The sequence below is a fragment of the Apostichopus japonicus genome, chromosome 17, assembly GCF_037975245.1.
Source record: "Apostichopus japonicus isolate 1M-3 chromosome 17, ASM3797524v1, whole genome shotgun sequence".
NCBI classification, from domain to species: Eukaryota; Metazoa; Echinodermata; class Holothuroidea; order Aspidochirotida; family Stichopodidae; genus Apostichopus; species Apostichopus japonicus.
Window position 1 is genome coordinate 33,290,570 of NC_092577.1, and position 24,132 is coordinate 33,314,701.

At 38.0% G+C, this 24,132-nt stretch overlaps 2 protein-coding genes across 5 annotated transcripts in view; one reads left to right on the forward strand and one right to left on the reverse strand.

The window, feature by feature from the left end:
• Positions 1-932: 932 nt before the first annotated feature.
• LOC139954983 (dihydrolipoyllysine-residue acetyltransferase component of pyruvate dehydrogenase complex, mitochondrial-like) lies at positions 933-16,909 on the reverse strand. 2 transcript variants are annotated; one of them, XM_071955069.1, is made up of 13 exons: positions 16,686-16,909; positions 15,788-15,867; positions 14,859-14,941; positions 14,305-14,445; positions 13,756-13,863; positions 13,120-13,314; positions 10,691-10,843; positions 10,060-10,145; positions 9,086-9,226; positions 7,988-8,069; positions 5,945-6,025; positions 4,646-4,785; positions 933-3,029 (listed from the first exon to the last, which is right to left on the reverse strand). In XM_071955069.1, the coding sequence occupies exons 1-13, from the start codon at positions 16,808-16,810 to the stop codon at positions 2,900-2,902; spliced, it is 1,545 nt and encodes a 514-aa protein (XP_071811170.1). In that variant the 5' UTR covers positions 16,811-16,909; the 3' UTR covers positions 933-2,899. The 2 variants fall into 2 exon arrangements, with proteins under 2 accessions (XP_071811170.1, XP_071811169.1); XM_071955068.1 differs by having other exon boundaries at positions 16,671-16,909.
• Positions 16,910-17,860: 951 nt separating this feature from the next.
• The window catches only part of LOC139954982 (protein PHTF2-like), a 36,591-nt gene continuing 30,319 nt past the window's right edge, over positions 17,861-24,132 (forward strand). The window contains exons 1-7 of one of the 3 annotated variants that reach the window (XM_071955065.1): positions 17,861-18,017; positions 18,549-18,685; positions 20,164-20,220; positions 21,383-21,461; positions 21,986-22,082; positions 22,762-22,870; positions 23,243-23,364. In XM_071955065.1, the coding sequence (XP_071811166.1) occupies positions 18,647-18,685; positions 20,164-20,220; positions 21,383-21,461; positions 21,986-22,082; positions 22,762-22,870; positions 23,243-23,364 (503 nt within the window). In that variant the 5' untranslated portion in view covers positions 17,861-18,017; positions 18,549-18,646. Of the gene's footprint in view, positions 18,043-18,548; positions 18,686-20,163; positions 20,221-21,382; positions 21,462-21,985; positions 22,083-22,761; positions 22,871-23,242; positions 23,365-24,132 lie in introns of all 3 variants that reach the window. The other 2 variants (XM_071955067.1, XM_071955066.1) reach the window with 2 other exon arrangements.

Below are 24,132 nucleotides of genomic sequence, written 5' to 3' on the forward strand. Positions count from 1 at the left end.
CCAATTATCTGTTTGTCTTTACTATATTGTATCATTATCGTAGCTATTAGAGGCAGGTGCGTGGGGGGGGGGGGGATGCAAGGTTGAATTAATGATCACACCTGCTCACATGCCATTAGTACACTAAGATATTCATCACCTCCCCAAAACTGATGAAGAGTGATGTGCTTACACCGGGCAGGCCGCTGCCCCACCCCCCCCCTTCCTGGCAGTTTTGAATGCCACCCAGCAGTTTTCAAACACTACTTGAAATTTATGCCTGCCACACTATTTTTGATGATAAATTTCACAAAGTAAGGAACGGACATTGAACAGTTATGGGAAAGGCCAGCAGGCAAATCAAGGACTTTATAAAGGAGGCATTGTGGCCCTGGGGTGGTTTAAGTCGACTCCCATGCAGGGGGAGGGGGTCCTCTCCCAGAAGAGAAAAATATATATATTGTTAAGTCTTTATATATTTGTCATATTGAGACACTAAATTAGGTCAAAATGCAAGGTGCTAATCAATGTATATTGATGGTAGGTTGAAAATGGGATATACATCTGTAGGAGTGGTTATCCCTCCCTCCCTCCTCCCCTCCCTAGCAAACACCACTGCATGGAACTCTGGCTCTATGATGATATTGATTACAGACTACTTTGAAAGCTGCAACTTTTGTAAGTGAAAGCCATATCACACATCCCACTTTAAAGAACAAACTGAAGCCTATCAAGACAACCTTGACTGATCTCTTGCACTTTTGTTGGTTCCTTTTATAAATTTATTCCTGCCGTTGGAAAAGAAGCATCACATGAAGTCATGATAACAGTGTGATTGTAGGCAACCTGTCAAAAGTGAAAGGTATGGTATAGTCTGTACAGATTGGTATCAGTCGGTGTGTATTATAATGTACAAAAAAAGTAAAAATGCTAGATAACGGAAGAAAGTAGTCTCCAAATCGACATAAACTTTATTTTCACCCCAACAAAAAGAGCGAGTTCAACTCAAGTAAAGGGAGGTTCATATAATAACTTTTTCTCCTTAATAATCTTTAGGTACAATACACGATTTGACTTTGTCAAATAGTTAAAAAAAAAAAATTAATAATATGCTGACCTGTTTTAAAATTTTGTTAGAAACTGGTGTGGAAGACCACAAGGAAGGACCTGGCATGATGTCAGTTTTAAGACTGATACCATTAACGGCAGGTCATCTTTTTTAGGCATTAGATTTATTCCGTAACAAGTACGAGTCCAAACTTCCTTCGAGTTGGAACGGGTGCAACTCTGATCAAAAGGATCTCTTTGCATATACTTGCCACTCGTTAAACGTAATGGTTAAAAGCTTGATAATTATGAAACTTGATAATACTCAATGATAATACTACAAGGCAAAACCTTTGAATCTCATCATTACTGTGTATTTATCATAACAATGGAAATGATTTGCACAAGCCCTAGGGCAGTGGTCGGCAAGTCATACAACCCTAAAACTACCCCCAACTCTTTTCTCTTAACAGTGAGCTTTGAAAAGTACCTTCAGGAACTTCCAGCATGACAAAATCTTTTTTTTTAATTCCCACTCATAACTGCAAAGCAAGGCTTCAGTATTCATCACCTGTTAACTTGCAAGTTTATTTTCAAACTTTCTTCAAATTTCTTTGGCATTAAACCGTCGGATGATAAAATCTTTATTACAATTGTGTACACATTCCAATAAATTCTTCAATACAGAAGGATCAAGTTAAGAAACAGAATGAGTCTATTCCTTAGAATTTAAAAAAAACATTCATTTCCATTTGTTATTGCTGTTATTAATATTTTTAAAGATATTTTTCTTGAAATTGTGGAGGTAGAGCTGTGTTTGTAGATGCTGATTAGTGTTCTGAACTTAACAGGTAATAACAGGTTTAAAAACAAATACAAACAGAGGCATCAATATTAGTATTAGCACAACTGCAGTCGCAAGGGTTAGAGGTACTGTTCCCATATAAACATTTTGGCAAACAGAAATTGTTTGACTGACAAAAATATCGATAATGTTACACCAAACACTTCACAAATTGCATGAAGTGAAAAGGTGAACAACATTTTGTATAAAGTTTACAAACAAGGATACCATGATTACAACAAAAAGCACCATAAACATGGTCATAAGAGTAACTGGGTTTGAGAGGGGAGGGGTGGAGGGGAAAGGGAGTGCAGAGGCTGCCACAATGCAGAAATAGCTTTAAATATGTGGGCCAGTAAAGTCCACTATGGGGAATGCAAAGTTCTTAAGCTTCCGGCAATCTTCCTCTGTACCCAATATTCTATTCCTAAATAAAATTGGCCTTATATACCTCTGAACATCAAAAAATGATGGCATATTATGAATGGAGAGAATAAAATATAAAAATAATGATCACAACAGCTTTTCCATACATAAAGGGGGGGGGGGTGCAGGGGGCGCGTAGGCTTTGCAATCATCCTGTTAGTTTCAGGTGTCACCAAACACCCCTTGTGAGAGAGTTATCTTATTAAGAGTTGGGACAGAGGTGAAAAATTTTACTGAAAAGTAATTTAGAAAAAGAGATTTATAGTTGAACATACCAAGCTCAATTTTTGGGGCCAAATACTGGCTAAATCGTTACCATACCTCCAACGATGATTCCTCCTGAGCTTATACATAAATTACAATGGCCCGAATCATAATCAGCACAAAGATTGGCCAAAGCAAGGGACTTCTTGTACCAGAACTCGATTGAATTTTATGGGAAAGCATTTCTGCAGCTTAACGTGGATCTCCTTTCCGTTACGGGCCGTATTGGGTAAACCTCTCAGTTATTACTCCTTTGTTGGGCAGTATCACTTCATTTCACATTTTCCTCTAACTCGGGTGAGTTTTGCAAGATAAATTCTTTAGATGGTCTAACCGGGCCTATAAGAGCATGGTGTGAGGTTTCTGTAGGAAACCCTTGAAATGTTGCAGCCACTGGGCACCGACCGCACCGTCGACCACGCGATGGTCGCAGGCAAGAGTAGCACTGAAGACATTAGCTGCTCGGTACCTGTTGAGGAAAATGAGTCGGAATGTTGTAATGTAAAAACACAGAGGAAAAAGAAACAGACAGAACCAGTTTGAAGCAAGGGTAAAAGAGAAATACAGGATTGGAAATTTATTTTATCAACATATCCTTGACGAGCAAACTACTATTTTCAGGACTTAAATCAGCAACATGAGGATAAAATATCCTGACCTCTATGATGGTTTCAACCCCTTCGAACCATCATATATTTTCTCCTATAGAGGTGCCATTCAATCATCTTTACGGGGACATTTGGAATTTTGTAAAAATGTCCACATCGATGTTGCCATTGTCATCAAAATAATTCAGCTATTGAACACAAACAGTTTGGAATACCTTCCTTTTCTTCTCTCTAAAATGATCTCCAAAATACACGACGAAATTACACCAAACTATCACTCATCTGTCTTCAATGGCTGATAGTAAACAGCTTTTGAATATAAAACCACCAAATCTGCAAATTCTTAGCGGTAGGCACCAAGTCCTGGATTTATAGTATAATGCTTTAATGTAGTGTTGCAATACTTGTATCTTTCAGATCATCTAGAGAAGGATGAAACACCTCTGCACTCATCGTTTTAATTACACCTGGGAAGAATGTGAACGGGTACCTCGAATAGGAAATAGAGTTGACGTGGTTAGGAAGTACACTCGATGGGCACAATTAACTGTTCTTAATGAAAGATAAGAAGCTACTTTCAAGCAGAATATCAGGGTTTCACTTGACTTCTTCAATCACGCTTTTTAGAAGCACGAACATGGATATATGACAGCATATCTAGCAGAAATGGGTTTCTGACCCTTTAATGATGGAAATCAGGCTTAAAAAAGCATTAACACAGATATCCTACAGCATATCAAGCAGGAGTGTTTCTGACCCTTCAACGATAAAAATCAGGCATAAAGAAGCACGAACACAGGATATATGACAGCATATCTAGCAGAAATGGATTTCTGACCCTTCAACGATAGAAATCAGGCTTAAAGAAGCACGAACACAGGATATATGACAGCATATCAAGCAACAGTGTTTCTGACGCTTCAACGATATAAATATTTAGCAAAATCAGGTGAAAATGAAAAAATATTCTGATCAAGAAGAACAGATTATTACTGTATTAAAGCTCTGGAAAAAACCAAACTCGAAAAGAAAATAGCTGCTTTATTTTGTTCAACAATGTGAACACATAAGTAAAACTCAAAGGCATCCCTTTAATAATAATCATAATTAACAGTTCTTATTTAGCGCAACTTACAATAAAGTCTCGCCGCGCTGTACTTAACCCTGGTCATTGGTAACTTGTCACACCTACACACCAAAGTGTGCACAATTCAAACAATCTCTCCTGGGGCACCACAGCCACGTGTCCCCTGGGGGACTTCCCATAGGGTGCAGCCACAAACCGGCACACGCAACTATATTTACAAGTCACCTCGCAAGTCCCCAATTATACACCTGGGTGAACAGAGGCAATGGAGACAAAGTGCCTTGCCCAAGGACACAACGAATGATCTGGCCAGGGCTCGAACCTGTAATCCTTAGATCACAAGTCCACTGCCTTAACCAATTGACCACAACGCCCTGTAAAACTCCTTACCCTTCCTCGGATTCATCGTCTGGGACAAAGGTCTCCCTAAGAGCCCCCATGGCCAAGGAGCAAGCCTGAGGTGGCGTAATTACACTGCCACAAGTTTTAACACCAAAGCTGCTGAGATCTGTCACGGTGAAAGTACCTCCCTGGGAAGAAGCAGAAGAAAGAAAAAAAAAAACAAGAAGTATTTTCATGATCAGCTTGAAATGTTGGGGTAGAATTCCATATAAAATATTACCTCTTCTGAGAACCCATTCATGTGATGATCAAGGTAAATACAAGCCTTGTACCTTGCACAACAGCATCAAGTATAAAATATAAGAAAAGGACTACCATTAATAATTTTTTTAATTTTTAATTTTATAACTACCAGTAAAAAGTTCCAAGTCACTTTACATGTACTTAATCTTGTACCAGAATCCATTCTGGACTTTGAAAATTCCCCAAGAGTTAGTACAATTCTGTTAGGAATAGAACAGGCTCAGAGAACTAAGCTCAAATACAGGTATCTAGTCAATACAGGTCTGGTATCCTTGTCCAGTACTGCTAAGAGATTGATAAAGCAGGCAGGTAACTTTCCAACCCTGGGACCCTCAGTTACGTCCCCATCTCAGGGAAATAATTTACTGTCCCAAGTCTCTCTGGCATTTTGGAAGGCCCCATAACATTCTCGCACAATATACTCCGGTGCCTGGGTACAAAGACTGCACTACACAAATTCTCGTTTCTTCCTTCTTGTTTTCAAACTGTTATTCTATCGTTCTAACTCAAAGTTCCGTTCCATTTAACTGAGTAAATATTGCATGTACTCTTCTTCATTCGAGATAGTTCCTGCATGATCTATATCGCTGACATAAGTGCAGTACGCAAACATAAATATTATACTAATCAATGAGCTATTTTCTGGAAAGGAACAGGAAATAAAAGCTATATGGGACAGACTTGGCAACCACAGAAGAATAATGAGCGAGTACTTGACCTTTGAGGGAGTCCTAGGCAACTACTCTGCTCTAATGGACTGGGAAACTGGACAGCTTCCAAACCATACCTGTATTGATCTGAATGCAATCATTAAAACAGGCCAAACCGATATCGCCAACCTATTGTAAATGGTCCCATCAACTATTGAGTGGAAGGTAGCTTCAATCACATAAGCACAATAAAATCATAATAACAAAAAAAGGAAGGAAAAAAATGGGAAACTTTTTCTATTTTAAAAAGATTCACCTTTCATGATTTGCTTTAAATACAAACTTGCATCATTTAGGGTTAGAACTCTTGAGACTTTTGCAGATATCACCTTACCTGGTAATCCTCAGGTTGAAGCATCCCATCAGACAACTTCTTGTTAAGCAAAGACAGCTCTTCACTGATGGTAGCAAGCCCCTACAGGAAAAAACCGAGTACATGGAAGAATTATAGAACAATCATTCATTTGTGTTAAAAAATATCATTAATTTTGCTTCTTTATAATACCAATCATGCTTTCAACACAAGAGCATAACAGGCAATTTGATTCCTTGCTTAGTGGTATATTAGAGCGTTGTATGTCATCACCCAATATCATAATACTGATGCCCCATGTATCGGCTATTAACCAAGAACTGTATTCCAAGTTTGCTATACAACCCGAGTTAAGCTTGTGGAGATATTGCCATTTTCAAAGTTTGGCCTCTCCCAAATATTTGGCCTTACAAAATTTTGCAACCAAATGGTCCCAAACATATTGGGCCCCACAAATTTGGGCCCAAAGAATGTGTCTTTAGATGAAGTTTGAGGTGGAAATAAAATTTGGGCCCACCCAGCCCCAAGAATAGACCCCGGAAGTATTTGGACCACAGATGGCCTACATTTCCAGCTATTAACCAACAACTGGATCCCAAGTTTGGCAACGATCCAACTTAAGGTTGCAGTGTTATTTGCAAGGTAAACAAAATATGGGCCCAAATGGTCCCAAACACATTGACCCAACAAATTTGGGCTCAATGAATGTGTCCCAAATGTAATCAAGGTGGAAATAAAATATGGGCCCACTTAGTTTAATTAGTAATAAAGCGACTATTTCTTTGCGGGTTTGTGATAGCAAACACTGATCTTAATGCTACTGCCCAAAGACCAAGGATTTAGTCCAGTGGATAGAGGTACTGGCATTAGAAGCAATGAAACCTAGCAACTGGGAGGTTGTGCTTCATCGCAAACAAAATATGAAAGTGATAAATCAGGGGAGAGGAACCAAATCTCACTGAAGAGTTGCACCTTTCATGTTCTACTATGGTGGCAGTGGTGGGTTATGTAATGATACACTGTTATGTGTATTGTACTGTTATAGCATGTCCTACTATGGTGGCAGCAGTGGGTTATGTAACGATATACTTGTCTTTTGCAATGTTTAAGGGTGTCCTACTATGGTGGCAGCAGTGGGTTATGTAACGATACACTTATGTCTATTGCAACTGTTTTAGGTTGTCCTACTATGGTGGCAGCAGTGGGTTATGTAATGATACACTGTTATGTCTATTGTGCCATTTAAGAGTGTCCTACTTTGGTGGCAGAAGTGGGTTATGTAATGATACACTGTTATGTTTATTGCACTGTTTTAGTCTGTCCTACTATGGTGGCAGCTGTGGCTTATGTAATGATACACTGTTATGTTTAGTCAAATTGCACATATGGCAAGGATTTACTTAGTTCACTAAGCTGACACCACCACAACAGTCCTCAGTACCTACAGAATGACTACGGTAATAATACGAAAAAAAAACACAAACACATGTATTCAATGAACCACCTATGAATAAGGTCATAAGGATCTTGAATTCATCCATTGTTTCTAGATACTTTCAATGCTATCTATATTTTCTAGAAAAGAAGTTGTCCCATGGTGCCTCAGTCCGTGGGATAACAAAAACTTTGAATCCCAATGAGACCACACTCTGATTTGTTTTGCTGTCAAGGTATATATTTTCTAACTGTCTTCTTAATTTAAGTATCAAATTAATATAATATATATGATTTTTTATATAGCGCTTTATACCAGCAATAGGTCTCAAAGGGCTTTACAGACGTTATATTACCCCTGGTCAATGATAACCTTGTCCCAGAGACAATCCCGCCAGGCGGCTGTAGTTATATACTGCGCCCAATGACAAGTTACCTCACAGGTTCCCATTTAACCCCTGGGTTGAGAGAGGCAAGTGAGATAAAGCATCTTGCCCAAGGACGCAACGTAATGAACTAGGCAGGAATCGAACCAGCAATCCTTGGATTACGAGTCCGACGCCTTAGCCAATTGGCCACCACGCTCTCACTATTATCTCAAATTAAGTACAGGTGTACTCGGTGACTCACCTTTGTGTCAGCACCAGATACAACAGGGCCAATCTGACCTCCGTCAGACTGCATGGTAAAATTAACGTCGACATGAACAAATCTGAAGAAGAAAGAAACGTACAAGTGCGACTTCATTGTATCTACGTGGTGGAAAAATTGAATACATTTTATTAATTTGTCAATTACAGTTATTTACAGTTAATACAGTGTATCATTACATAACCCACTACTGCCACCATACATAAAATGAATACATCGTTGAAAAAGAATGACGTCTGCGTCGTTCGATGAACCCTCTGAGGGGAGTGGGACAAGTGGTAGCTTGAGGTGGAATGTTTCTCAGTGTTTTCCGTCACGGATGTATTCATTTGAATTCAAAAGTCATGTGATATCTAAGGACAAAAATTTGTTACTTGAGGCAATCGACCGACAGATGAAAATGATTATATATAATTTTTTGGGAGGTATGTACACAAGCAAGGGTCATGTGGATTTTAGTTGGCACATTTGAAATATTCTGATTTCTCTGTCTTTTTTATGTTTCTATTTGTTTTAGGTTTTGTAAAGCGCCTAGAGGCCTTTTGGTATTTGGCGCTATGTTAAGAACTTATATATTATTATTATTATTATTATATTATATCAATTCTGTTTTTTTTTCTGTCTCTCTTTATCTTTTTGGTCTACAGATGTGGACACTATTTTACACTGAACAGACTTAACTTCACTTTTAAAGCAAAACATTTGAGAGTATGGATTACAAAAGAAAGAGACACGTTCTGCTATGGTTAACCATCAGTTTTTAGGTTGGTTCGCACAAGGATAAAATAACAAATACGGCTACTAAAAAGAATGCAGCAGTCGTCACTCGAGTGAATCCTTCGGAGAGTGAAACACGTTGAGATGGCAACTAAGAAACAAACCCAGAGCTGCTGGAAATTTAATCAGTGAATATGAAAGACAACAAGGTCTCTTTTTCTGTCTTCTTTTGATTATAAATATAGAAACCTCAACCAAACTGCTTCTTTTTTGGTGTGTGTATTCATGCAGACAGTTTTTAAGGTGAAATATGTCAACAAATTCTGTCTGATTCTCAAATTTGAAGAAAGAGGTACATACTGTCTGATTGCTTCACCCATCCAGGATGAATTAGCTGCAGGGACTTTATGACAAGCGAGGGCAGCTGCTTTAATGACAAAGTGATGTAGCTGTAGGCATGCTTCATCGCCTTCCACTTCTTGATTAAGATCCTCTGCCAATCTGGATGAGGAAAACATGAGAAATCATATTTAGTTAGAAGAAAGTGCCGCAAGAAAGACAGAAAGTCCAACAAGGTTTCATAAACCTTTAAGTGCTTTCAATTTTTTGTTCTTCATTTTTTTTTTTGTCATCGTCATCTTTAACGGGGGTACAAATCCATGCATGTGTCAGTCGTTCAGCGCGGACGACCTATGCATATGTAAAATCATTTCACCCAGTATGCGTGTCTGGTAGAGCACATGCATACTGAGTGTCTGGTAAAGTAATTTTGTAAGCTATATTCATTCATAGTCGATGAATTATCCAGGAGGAATGTAGAAAAAATAAATCTGCTGGACCGATATAATGACAATCATGAAATGATCCAGGTGTGCTGGACCATCCTGTATTGAACCTGAAATCCTATTAAACTGTTGTTTTTAAAATAAACTTCTGACTTAAAATATGAAGGATAGGATAGGGTATTATACGGTAGGGTAGGACAAGATAGGGTAGGATAGGGTAGGATAGGACAGGGTATGATAGGGTAGGGTAGGATAAGACAGGGTAGGATAGGGCAGGATCGGATAGGATAGGACAGGGTAGGATAGGGTATGTTAGGGTAGGGTAGGATAGTGTAGCATAGGACAGGGTAGGATAGGGTATTATATGGTAGGGTAGGATATGGTAGGACAAGATAGGGTAGGATAGGGTATGATAAGGTATGGTAGGGTAGGATAGGATAGGGTATGATAGGGTAGGATAGGGTAGGATAGGACAGGAGTCTTGGGAATAGGTAAATTATCACATGAGACAAATCTTTTAAAATAACTGAGACAGAGGGTTTCACGTACAGTAGTAATTTATCAGCTTCGATGTCCACCGTCAAGAAATAATGAGGCACCGTTTGTTTGGAGTAGACCGCCCTTTGTGCTAGCTCCTATGAATGACAACGAAAGCAAAACTGGATTGTTAGATACAATGGATAACCATTGAAAAACAAGACATGTCAAAACAAGACGGTCAAGAAATAGTAAGGGACAGCCTGTTTGGAGTAGACCGCCCTCAGTGCTAGCTCCGATACATGACAACGATAGCAAATCTGAATTCTAAATATAACGGATAACTATTGATGAAAAATAATACATACATGTAATAGATCAGTGGATACCAAATGGAAGGCTGTGGAAAGTAAACTCCAGTTAATCCTTAGAGTGAGAGAGAGATGAAAGAGGACAAAAATCGGGTCAGCACCTGATTGAGAAGAAGAGTGTGGAGGAAGTGGGGGTGTGGGGTTGGAGGAAGTGTGTGTGTGGGGGGGTGTGGGGGGATACATTGGTAAAGGTTATTAACTGTTTCTAAGGTGCTTAGACTTTCTTAACGGGATGGCTACAAAGATGTGGTGACTGTGTAAGGGTCGAGGTATCTGACATAACTTGAATACAACGCTAGGTACAACCACAGATCAACAGCGGTGAGGCTCACCTGTCGATACTGGTCCACTGGTAAGTCGATGTAAGGGCCGGTGGTGGCTACCGGACCTCCTCCAGATTGCACAACGGGTACAGCAGCAGAGGGTACAAACGACTCGATGTCCTGTTTCCTGATCCGGCCTCTTGGACCACTGCCAGTAACCGTCTAAGGAAGAGTGGAGGACAAAAAAGGGTTACACGGGTGGATCCTCCCGCATGACAGAAACGGAGAATTGTTTGTACGATGTTTAAAGATGACAAAAAACATAAATACGAAACAGATCAGCTCTTTCTTGTATTATGAAGCATCCTTGGAAAACTGTTGTTGGTGTTCCCACGATGAACAAAATAAATGAGACAACTTTCTTTCTTTCTTAGTTGATTACTTTCCTCCGTGTTTATTTTTCCGTCTCAAAAACTTTTTCAAAACATCTGATCTCCCACCTCGATTGCCACACGTTTAAGTTCCTATGATTAACATACATCATTTTACAAGGTCAATTACACATATGCTCTGTTAATAATTTTAATATCTCTCCTAATATTTTTTAATTATTTTTATTTAACCAATCCTTCAGAAGTTCAGAACAGTTGGTGTATGAGCTAGGGTGCTTCAATAGAATTTAAAACTGATTAAAACAGAGTGAGGACATGAACAATAAGCAGACAAAAAGGAAACCAAACTTAAACAAGAGCATCAATGATGCAGTATCTCAATACTGGAAGTTCTAATTTCGATTCCTAGTTTTATATCTTTGCTCTGTCTCTACAATTATCAATATCAATATATATAATATCTTTGGTCATATAGTTTGACGTCAATGACAACAGTCAAATAAGAAGAGGCGAACAACTCGACCATATTCTTTATGCCCACCTTGAGAAAGCTAGGCCTATCGACCTACTGTACGTTACTGTAGACTGTAGTGGTGACTACCATCAAAACTGTGTACACTTCCAAGTATCAAAACAACCCACGTTTTTCCTTCTCAATAATTTTGACATGAAGATTTCGTGGATTTATGACTTGGAAAAAATAATGTACAAGTAGATTACAAGTTTTTAATTGAAAGTGATGGGTGGCCTCCTCCTCTCCTTATAGCCACCCCAGTTCTTCTCCATTTTAGTATTTTCTTTTAATTCTTTGAATATTTGATGTCAAACATCACAGGTTCAAAAGAAAGCTAAACATACTTCTTATAACCTTATAGTTATACATCTTATATCCTTATAAATAAAACATAACCTTATCCAATTTTTATAGTCTTATAAAAGTTGTGATGCTATGGCTGGCTCCTCTTCTTAATTCTTTTTTTTTTGGGGGGGGGGGTTAAAGAAATATACCAAACAAGCTGTTAATTCATAATGATGCTTCATTCTAGAAATGCACAATATACACTCTATTCCAAATTAATAGTTGTTGTATTATACCATTCACATTATGTTAAATTTATGGAGTCACAGTTAAAATATAAGTTGGAAACTTAAGTTAAAATTAAAACACACTGTAAGGCAATCGAACAAACTTACTGCACCCTGGCCCAAAACTGCCTGAACACCACCAGTACAATGCTAATGTGGCCATTACTAAATGAAAGTCTAATATAGGATGCACTACTGTAGGCCTAGCCTAAACTTGTAAACACAACAATGTGTATACGTAATTATACAAAAATACCTGATGGGCAATCAAACAAACTTATCATGACTCTTGCTCTGAAAAACTACCTGAACAACAGTACAATCCTTATATTGATATTACTAAAACCATGGAGCTATAAACAGACGAAGTCCTAATATAAATTAAATATAGTACGACAATGTGTATGAAATTAGTGTGCAATACACTACCAGTACCAGCAGCATATCTCACAACAGTATAGAAAATTGGTCGCGAGGTTGGCCATTTTCGTATATCTAACATGTAGCTGCCATGAGTCCTAACCAATCTGCTACAAACCAGAATTGGAGGCGGGGCTTGAGTCATTGCCAATCTGCTACAAACCAGACTTGGAGGCGGGGCTTAATTATCAAAAACAGGGAAACAAACAAGTTTTGTAGCGTGTGCAAAAAAGCCTTGGTTCAACGGTTTTTCAGAGGGATTTGGCCAAATTTGGACATAAATCGGTGAAAAAGTCATGGAATGAGATACAATTCTGGAATAAAAAATAGTAACTTTTGTTGGCCTATATGATATATGCTTGCTCTGGAAATTTCAGAGAAAAAGAACTTTGTATGAAGACGCTGAAAATTTTTTAAGAGAAGAGAGAGTCCCACTTACTGTTACAATATCTCTATACATGTAATGTATTGAGATAAAAATCAAAATAGCCAGGATTGTATATCTTGACAGGAATTCTGTTTCTTCTCATTTTTTTTGTATAGATTTTTTGTTTTACAAACATGACAATCTACTACCAAGTTTTGATTTGTTCCACAAACCTGCAGGTCAATCCCTCTCTCGGCTGCCAATTTCTTCGCCAAAGGACTGGCAAAAATTCTCTCTCCTGTTGCGGCACCGGTCGCGGGCTGGACCATAGATTCTGGAGTGGATGTCGGAGCAGGAGAGACGAGGGGAGGCCTGGGTGGGGGTGGTGGTGGTGGTGGTGGAGCAGGAGCCTCTGTGGGTGGAGATTCCTGTAAGGGAAGGGCAACGTTATCAATCCAAAGATTCAAAAAAGACATTGAAATTTTTGCTAATTTGCTGATTAAGGTGTCACCTCCAGATTCTCAACTATCCCAGGATAAACAACTTGCATTGATGGCCACTTGGTTGAAATACATTCTTGTGGATATGATGTGCCACTTTGTAATCTAGGCCAAGAATAGCGGTTTCCAATTACATCATTTGGAACACGATACACTACGCTGTCGTCCGAACACAACAGTTATGACACCTTGCAGCGACATAGAATCATGAATAAACTTGATAAGCAATATGGCAAATCCACCAATTCTCCCTCCATACTGTATATGTCAAACCTCTTGGTTTACACTAAAAATTATTGGTTCACTTGAAAAAAAAAGGGAAAAAAAGAGAAAAAAGGGGGGTTTAAGTCTTGAAACTTGAACACTTACTTCTGCTGGGGGAGGTGCTGGAGAACCATCATCTGTCACCATTCCCGGATCAGGAAAATCCCTGAAAGCTGCGACGTCCCCTTCATTTTCTGTTATAATGCACAAGGCCTGAAAGGAAAAAAACAAAATTAAATCAGATCAACCACTTGTAAATCACTTGTAAATCAGATCAACCACTGATTGTCAGTCAATTTTCCTTAGGGTTTTAAATGCAGGTTAACCTTTATCCTCTGCCAAATGTTTCAACTGGTTACATGATGCATCTTAACTCACTAATTAATACAATGCTGCTTATGTATGTTTGTTGAATTACTAGACTACCCATGTAAACACAAGAACGTATGTCTTAGGTTAATGAATGGCATAATGTAGAGGACGGAAGGGGAAGGGGGAGGGGGGAAAACTCATATATTAGCAGGTGGTTCTTAATACCAATCGGTTTTACTAGGTGAATAATCCCATTTCACTTACTTCACAAACAATATCAATATGTGCAGGAAAACACACCAAAAAAAACCCCCATGTTCAATGGTAAATATTATTCCTTACCTTATTTATGGGTACATCTCTTGTACCTTCTAGGACAAACACCCTTGCTAGGTAGCCTTCTTCAGGGGTCTCAAACCCCATCGTTGCTTTATCTGTCTCTATCTCACACAGCAGATCTCCTTCAACCAGCTTATCACCGACCTACATCCAAAAAAAATGAGTCAAAATCACCTCTGGCTTCAATTCTGAAGTTTTGACCAACTTTCACACTGGTAAGGGTAACTTTAGGTGGCCCTGGCCCAGTGGAGTTGTCCTGTACAGTAACACCTGAGTGGACATGGGAGAAGTGTAGTTGACTCCCAAAAGATGAAGGGAACTAGGCGTTACATGAATGTAGTATTATTCATAACCAACTTAGATCAAATTGTGCATTCTTGTCCAACTGAACATAGGCACGGGTGAAGGTGTTGGTGGCCCAGTGGAGCTCGACATTACTGTATGTAGAATAGCCATAAGTGGGAGGTGCCTTTGGGTATTAACTGAGACATAAAAAAATGCAACTCAATGACTAAATGCATTTAAGGGAGAGCATTTAGAAACTTTCAATAAAATACCTGTTTCTCCCAACGCACAATGGTGCCAACATCCATAGTAGGTGAAAGTGCTGGAAGGGTGACCATAAAGTGTCCAGGATAATCTAAAAGAGGGTAAGAAAAATGTTAAAACTCAAACTTGAGCTAAACACCAAATGGCGTCAAAACTTTGAACAAACTAGCTATGTTTATTAATTTATCAATGGAGTAATATTGACAATCAACCCACACAGCTGGAATATATATTTCAAAGTGAGATAGCAATACACTTGTGCTGCGAGGACAGGACTTTGAAAGTGTGATGCCAATTGGAACTTCATCTGACTAGCCTATGATTATGCACCACTTTTAAAGACTTAGCATTAAAATAATTGTTTCCATACAATTTGATTCCATAACATTGCTATTCATTTTTCTTGAATAATCATGTTTCATATCAAATAAGAAATAAATAAGCAAATTTACTTTTTGAGCAATTCCAGTTTGCATAATTTGCAACTTGTTAACATGAAGAAGAACCCAAGTGACAAAATGTTTAGCAAAATGAACTTAGCAAGTCACCACAAGTTGGTGAAAGCAGCCTAGTAGGCTGACAAGTATCAAACACAAGTTTGAAATCTTGGTCTTTGAGTAATATTTACTACCACCATTGTTTTTCTTGTAAAATGAATATTTTCATATTTGAAGTAAACATGATATGCCATAAAAGTGTCTGTTGTTTGAGGTATAACTTGAGAGAGTTAACATTCCATAAAGCAGGTTTAAAATATAACGTGAATGTAAGAAACATTACATTAAAATAAAAATTTTCGTATATACCAGAAATCATGACTTTAATGTGACTGCCCGAACAGAATTTCACAGAATTGTAGAATCAAATAAATGCATAAATGAAACATTAACTGTTTTACACCTTGAGCTTCATTTGAAACTTAAAAAGAGAAGTTCACCTGCACTGGAAAAGAGCCTTATTGGTGAAATCTCTTTGATGAGCAATCTCGAACATGGTTGCTGGAGAAACTGTTCATTTCTGCAGTGAAGATAAGCAGAAACAAACAGAAATCAATTAGCTATTTAAGCATCTAGAGAGAAACTGATTAACTTTTAAATTTACAAGTATTCATGGAAAATTAATTAAAGAAACGTCAAGTGTAGGCCTTTGGCCACTGTCAGTCCATCCATAAGTAACACAAAAATGTATGGTCAAGCTACTTTAATTATAGCCTATTTCAATTATCTGTTTGTTCATTAAAATAATGTGGAGGTGAGAGAATTAGTCATGCAGGCATTGTCCTGTACATACAGTACATGTAGTATTAGCTTAGCACATTAATATTTGTTCAATCAACAAAAACACTTTGAACTGTAGCCTGTAGGACAGTTAGTTTAACCTAGCACATGGCATCAGTGCGGTTATCTTGATCAAAGTGGCTATTCTTACGACTGTTCGTAAGAATAATTTCCGATTACGCATGCGCAGTTGCTATTTTTATGACAGGAGTACTATTTTTTACGACCAGGAGTAACAATAATTTCCGGTTAGGGTTAGGATTGGGGTTTAGGGTTAAAGTTAGGGTTACCCCTACTACATGCGTAGTTGCTTTATTTACTTTACTGCGCTTGAATTCGCCTTTGTCGTAAGAATAGTTTATAAATAATTGTTACGACTAGTCGTAAGAATAGCCACGGCCTATCTTGATTGCTTGAAAAACTACAAGTGCACTAGTAAGATCCACTGATAATGATATGTCCTACTGTACATTACTTCTCACTCTCAGTATTCTAACTTGAGTTAGGCCTAAGCTAGCCTAACGTTACGGTATCACTGCTTGCCCCAATGGTATGTACCTGGTTGTGAGTTGACATATATGGAAAGCTCTTTGAGACGCTGATCTTCCGTTGTGACATAAATTTGTTACTTTTAACCCCCGTGCCCTCACTAGGGCACGTAAAACGCCGCTTGACCTTTGCATTTTGATATTTATAATGTAACAGGACCATCAAACTGAAAGGCCTTGTAGTTGTAACACTACCCTACACAAGGTACGTAACTTTAGACGATTTGAAGTTAGCAAGAAAAAAATGTCATTTATCAAAGTTGTCATGATCCAGATGTTTTGAATTTGACCAAACATTATTTGGGCTTTATAGTCCCATAACATTGGGAACTTAGTGAGGGCTATAGAGTAATTTAATACAGCCCATGCATATTGCAGCTATCCCATCTCTCATAAATGTCAATTGTAAATTGAATCTGCAAATTGATTTCCTCAACGTGACTACAATCGCCCATCCTTAAATTGTTTGGACCCCTTTATCAGCTTTTTCCCCTTTTGTCACATAGGCAGAGAAACGAATACAGATAACTGACCTTCACTTTTTAGATAACAAAAAAAAATAGGAATTGTCTTTGCCAAAGATATTTAACATAATTGCAATGTTTCATAAATCAACAGTAAAGTATGAAATAGTTATCTGAAAAATTACTGACTATTACCAAAATTTACAAATTCCTGATTCTTCGAATTGCATTTTGTTATTTTTGCTTTTTTTAATTTTGATTTTGGAATAATTTAAGTCCATACTAGCTTAAATGTGTTACAGGAATAGTTGTCAACTAGACAAGCCTACAAAGGTTTTCTGTTTGTCATAATTTCCCTTTTGCGATCACATATTCATTAATATATACTTTTTTCTATCATGTATACAAAATACATAACCATACTCACTGAACCCAGTATTCACTTTGCAATGAGTTTCCGACAAAAGAACTTTTTACAGGTCTCGATCACGTCAATCCCATTTCCCCTTCCTCCTTCATCATTCCATCCCTCCCCTCCGTTTTACCCCCCCCCCCCCCCCATCCACTCTCTCTGCTTTCTCCCTTCACTTCCCCCTCGAGTCTCTTTTTCCTCTCCGACCGCCCCAAAAGTGATTGGGGTTGAATTGTGCAGCTAACTTCGACACCCATTATGAACGTCGAACCTTGTTATTCCATGAATGCTCCTTGACTCGAATTGACCCAACCAACATGCATTATGCTGTATACACAGGCCTAGGCTACTACAGTATAAACAAAATATTAAAATTAACAACGCACCCGGCTCTTGAGTTACCGCAGAACCAAGATAGCATTGTTTCTATCGTAGGAGTAACTGTTGGTAGCATTCATACTACTTGGTAAATAATTCTTTTGCAGTTAATGGTACGAACTGGCGACGGCCTAGCTTAAATGATATTTAAGAAAATAACTTGTTTTGTTATCAAGATTAAGTGTCAATGCCTAGCGATAGACCTAGCCTGCAGAAGGCCTGCTACTGTATGCTGAGCTCCATCCAACCGTACCATGGGCTGGCAGTCTTGTCTCTTAATCATATTATGTTTCCACACACAAAAGTGAAGTAAAAGAAAAATTACTTAGGCTATGTAAATTTTCACAGCTAGGCTAATGTTACTAGGTCCAAGTCATCCCATAATACTTTAACAACCTATCCAGTAATGGTAATTGCTTGTTACTATGTTAGCTACATAAATATCAGCTCGATCGTTCATTATCTTTGTTCACAGTTCAGTGAAAAGAAATGTACCATCAGCATAAATAAATGTGATTTTTGTTTTATTCATATAGCTTAGGCTTGAGCTACAATAAGTGACCAGTAAAGGAACAAGTGAGAAATATATTTACAGTAATTTTAACTTCTTTTATTCAAGATATCATAAATCTTTTAGAAAGTCATCCAGTAAGATGAACTTTTGACCACTCAGCACGAGCTAGGGGATCATACACATCTACATTGTTCTCCTTGAAGATGGTTCCCAATGAAGCTATTTCTAAGTTTCAACAGCAGGTAAGTGATATCAAACATAAACAAGATCCCTGGCATTAGTTTTACAAAGTGATTATTCGCAGGGCAGCCCGGCGAATAACGTACACAGACACCTTATTCGCAGGGCTGTGACGATTTTGAAAATAGGTTTATTATAAGGTTTTGCTATTGATACCAGTCAGTTTAGGGGCCTTGAAAAAGCCAACCTTTTGGGCCCAAATAGTCTTAGCCACTTCATAAGCTAATTTTTGGAGCCCCAGCAGTTCAAGTTTAAAAGCTTATTTTAAGGGAGCTTATCTTGGGATTCCCCAAAAGCCGGTATTGCCTGAAAGCCAATATGGTCCCCCCCCCCCCCTCCCACACCTTTACATGCAAATGAGCAGTCACTCTGCAAAAACAAAGGTGAAAATGATTGAGGGATGACATTTTTATGTTGGCGGTACTAATGCTAGACTGGTTCAATCTTAAGGCCCTAGGCTCCCAAAACCAATCCTAACAGCATTAAGATAGGAATCCCAAAGGCCAATAAATTCCTCAAAATATAGAGGCTCCCAATTAAGACTCTCAAAAAGATAGCTGGTGCCCAAAAGCAAACTCGAATAGCCCCAAAAATTACTGAGCCCGTTAACCCAGTCTAAGGCTGCCCTGTGAATAAGGTGTATGTGTCTGGCTATTCGCAGGGCAGCCCTGCAAATAAGATGCTTGTGTCTGGCTATTCACAGGGCTGCCCTGCAAATAAGGTGTATGTGTCTGGCTATTCGCGGGCTGCCCTGTGAATAAGATACTTGTGTCCGGCTATTCGCAGGGCTGCCCTGTGAATAAGGTGTATGTGTCTGGCTATTCGCAGGGCTGCCCTGCGAATAAGCCCCACCTTAGTTTTAACAAGCAAAATATATTAGTGGGTGCACAGTGTTCAATGTTACCAAGTTGTGTTAACAATGAATATATATTACATTAATAAACATATTTAAAGTGTACTGTATGTTCATTTGTTACAATATGTTCTCTCTGAAAAAAATCCAACAATTATTACATTCCCTTCACTTTCCTTGCTGTTCTTCTGTATATCTTCAATTAGAATTCAGATAAATGGTACTTGTTGTGGACTGTTTTCAGAGGTATACACAATGAGTCTTATAGATAGAAATATTAGAGTGTTTGTGAAACTTCGAGTGGGTGATAACCACCAGTATAAAATGTATTTGATAACATATTTGAAGTTGTCAACATCAAGGCGAGTGAAATAAAACGTATTGCTATCATCCAAAGTTCCACAATTTCAAGCAAGTTGTGTAGCTTGCTCACATTCAGGGTATAAGTTTTCCCAGTATTACGTATCGCAAAATGTTCTACAATATATATGTTCAAATTGCTTTGTTACGCAAAATTTGAACTCTAATTTATTCCATGACCTCATTTCAGAGGGACTATATATTTTTCCAAAGCGAAAACAAAGTGGTATATTTCACTTCTTTTCTATCATTTTATTCCATTAATAGATCGGTGCTTATGACAAAGAAAGATGGGAAGAACATCTTGATGAAAAAGAACAACAGGTATTTATTGCCATCATGTACAGTATAATATTCTTTTTAAACGTTTACTTAATTTTTTTTTTCTTTAACTGCTAATACAAAACCTTGTCTTCTCCCTGTTTTGGTACAGTATATCATGTTATGTAAAGTAGAGCCTGGTATTAATTAGCAAGACAAAAAAAAATTTGTTGCATCCTTGATCATGCAAGTGTCAGAGTACATATTCCATATTCCATCCAGCTTCAAGAATCAATGCTAAGAAGAGCAAGAGACAATTATGATACAAAGAAATAAGAACATATTAAAGATACAAGCTAAATGATGGAAAAATTAAATAAAATTGTAAAAATACAAAATAGATAAATTAGGGACAACAAGAAACCAACTTTAATCATCAATACCATTTTGTTTGTCAATTATGCTCACAAAGCAGAAATACAAAATGTAGAAAAATAAACATTAATATGTTTTCCTTATAATTGATCTTAGAACAATGCATGAAACGGACATATCATTGACAAAAATTCTGCGAATCAAATTGTGGAGCCTGCTCTAAACTCTTAAATTTATTTGCAATCAGCTAGAGAGCTATGAGGACTCACAGCAAGTTATTTTTAAAATGAACCCTGTTTTGTGCTTTAAAATGACATCAATTCAGAACTGTTAATAGAATGGTTAAGTCTATTTATGCCAAAAAATGAATGTTAGAAAGTCTTAAAGTGGTCAATGAGCAGCTACTGTAACCTTATTGATAAATATTAAAGGTGTGAACACAATGCAAATATTTTGTGACCTACTTATTGTTTAGTTAAGCTTTGGTTAATTGCACCCAGACATTGAATAGTTGAGCAAAATGTAGTCATTTGGTATTTTCACTCTTACTAGCATAGGCCCACTTTGATTTTGGGGGGCTGCAAGGAAAAAAAGTTGGACATATATGCAAATTTTATATTGGTAATAAAAGATCAGAAAGTTCTGGAAGTTGTTTCCATCTGTTATATCTAAATTAAATTCTCAATTATATTTCTGAGTTTTGCATGGAAAAGGTTTTCAAGCCTTAAGTAATTCTTGCAGACCTCGGAGAGATTGCTCCCGTCTACTTGCTCCCCACAAGTTATACTACACATGCCCATCGGAGATATCTGTTTTATTTCGCCTCCATTTTGTTATATCATTTTTTCAGGGTATTGATAGTCAGAAACATGCTCCCTTGAAGGTTGGCAGGGTTAAGACAGAGCTCATCGATGTTGACCTTGTGAGAGGTAAGGTGCACACAGACTATCCTCCCAATCCATAATTGTTTTTGTATCACTAAAAAGTATCGTAAAGAATTCTAGCTAATGCATCGCTCTCAATAATCAGTAGCATTTTTAATAATATTAGACTGCCTTGACTGCTTTTGGAGTATGAGGCAGGTCCAGGGATGTCCTACCTCATCTACCCCCAACTTCCCCCTCCCTCAACTCTCCCCTCCCTCCCATAATATTCAGAGCAATGTTTTTCATGTGCGCATAGGGCAAGGCACTACATCACTGGACATGGTGTGAATCCAGTCCCTTCCCCCTCCCTACTCTCCCCTGCCCCTCTTCCTCCCCCTCCCCCTCCCTATTAGTTTTAAAACTGTGTGGGGATCCCTGATTTCAATTGCACTTTTGTGATTTTTAACCTTGGATAAAGTATATGTACAACAATCCTGTTCTAAATTAATATTCATTAAGACTTACACTAGGACTTACAGTAGGAGTAATTTTTATCTTTTCTTTTATGTTCTTCTTTTCATTCCAAGGTTCTACCTTCACTAAAGCAAAACCAGAACATGCCTGGCTAGCAACGACAAGAAAAGGGCTATGCAGGGTACTATTGCTGCCACTGTTTTATAAATGGTAAATATACTCATTCCCATCTTAAGAGTGTTTTTAACATTGATTCTTTCAGTTACGACACCTTTTTATTAACGGACAATCATATGCATCGAGTTTGAGTCACTCCAAGATTAATGTATGTCATCCAGTTACAGAGTTGTTGACAATTTGATAATTCATAATCATGGACGTTAAATATGAATGTAAGAGACTGACTTCGGTCAGCTTGCGGTTTTGATAAGCCAATGAGGCTTCTTCGCGAGTTCCTGCTTGCAGGTGGATCTAAAATGCATACATACATACACACTTACATACATACATACATACAAAAGTTGGGATGATGTACAATAGACGTCACTTGTGTTCTCTCAAAATGCTGAGTTTCAGGAAAAATCTGTCTCTTTTGGGGAATACGTGTGAGAAATTGTTCTATCACAGTTAAATACACACGTTGCCAATACAATCACTAAACAGCAATACCTGACATGATTCGTACTTAGGTCCACTAAGGCTTCTGACAATAGGCCACAGTTTGGTAGCCCTGAAAACTAGAAATTGGGGGAACCCTGGCTCCCCAGCACGAACAATCTGTCGTGCCCTTGGCTACTTTACAAACTATCGTATGACATAACCACAAACTATGGATTCTTTGATTTGTTTATTAAAAACTTTCATTTTCTTATTATTTTCTATTTTCCAGGTGGCAGACACAGTTGACCGCTTGGATACTCCGTCTCATGTTACTTTTGTATTTCCTCCAGTTTCTCTGTTTCCTTATTTACGTCTTCAGCTCTCCAGCCGTTAAGAAGGTCCGTAGACAAACTCCATTGACACTTTTCTACTATGAAAGATTTTTGCTTTAATTTGTATTGTTAAATTATCAATGATTATCCCACAAATTTACAAATTTCTAAGCTAACTTCTGCATGTGACTTTATACTATATTAGGTCATATTAATTTTGTTATTGCATAATTTTGACAAAGTACTTTCTCTCCTTCCTTCCGTCCCTCCGCCCCCCCCCCCCCCATGCACCTTTCACCTTTTTGAGCCTTTCACAATCTTTTGAATTGTTTTATCAAAAATCATTTTTGCACTGGCAAGGTAACTGTACCTGGTGATTGAGATACATGCTACAAACTCTTCATCTATAAATCATGTTTTTTGGTTTCTCTGGTTCAGCATCTGTACCTGATAGAGGTGCTCTGTCCAGTCGTCGCAATGATAGTGGTAGGATCCACCTACACTTCGGTAGTATCAACCAACGCCAGGCAGAAATCGATGAAGAAATATTCCAGAAGAGAGTAAGTCAAAGTTTTTACTCTCAAAATTTTCTATCAGCTGAAAGTCAGTGGTTCCTACGTAGCTACAGCTAGGTCAAGATTTGAATTTGATCAAAAACAAGCTGATTTTTCGTCTCGAAAATCTCTCCTAGTAGTTTTAAGAATACCAAATAAGTGCGGTGGAAAAGCAAGGTCAAGTTTTACGCCGAAATCAGTCGTTTTTCACAACTGCAGGTTACATATTTACGACCAAATGTATGGGTTCCGTCGTAAAAAACCGAAACGCAGCGTTACCTTTTGTTACGACCAAAAGTACAACACAAAATGCAAACCCTGGTGGAAAGGATGGTTCAGTTTTTTCAACTTTTAAATATTATTTAACTTTCTGAAAATTTTATAGTAAGTAAATCATTTTAACAGATATGTATATAAATGTAACATGTAATGTAGCCTTACTTTAATACATGGTTCACAGTTGAGGAATAAACATTACTTTGAGTGTTCCAGAAGGCTGAAAGAGTTTGTGCCATTCTTGCCAACTATAAGAGTCTCTCACAACTTTGACCAGAAATTGTCAATGTTAGCTACCGCATCTCTTGGTTGTCTCATTACCACAGAATGCTAGTCAAAATTGGCAGTGGTACACATGTAAACAAGTTGTTGTTAATTTGTAATAATGGTGATGCAAATTCAGATAAGTACCAATTGCAGCTCAAAGACTGACCTCTCTTCCCCCCCGCGTGACCCAACGGCAGTTTAGAATAGATAAACGTTCCTCAGTTGCCCCAC

Coding starts and splice junctions, on each gene's coding strand:
- LOC139954983 (XM_071955068.1), bottom strand. CDS start 16,810: ATGCAAAGGTCAAGCGGCGTTTTACGTGCCCTAGTGAGGGCACGGGGG. Junction 14,942..15,787: donor AAGGCTCTTTTCCAGTGCAG/GTGAACTTCTCT, acceptor ACCCTCTTTTAG/ATTATCCTGGACACTTTATG. Junction 13,864..14,304: donor GAGATGTACCCATAAATAAG/GTAAGGAATAAT, acceptor TTTTCCTTTCAG/GCCTTGTGCATTATAACAGA.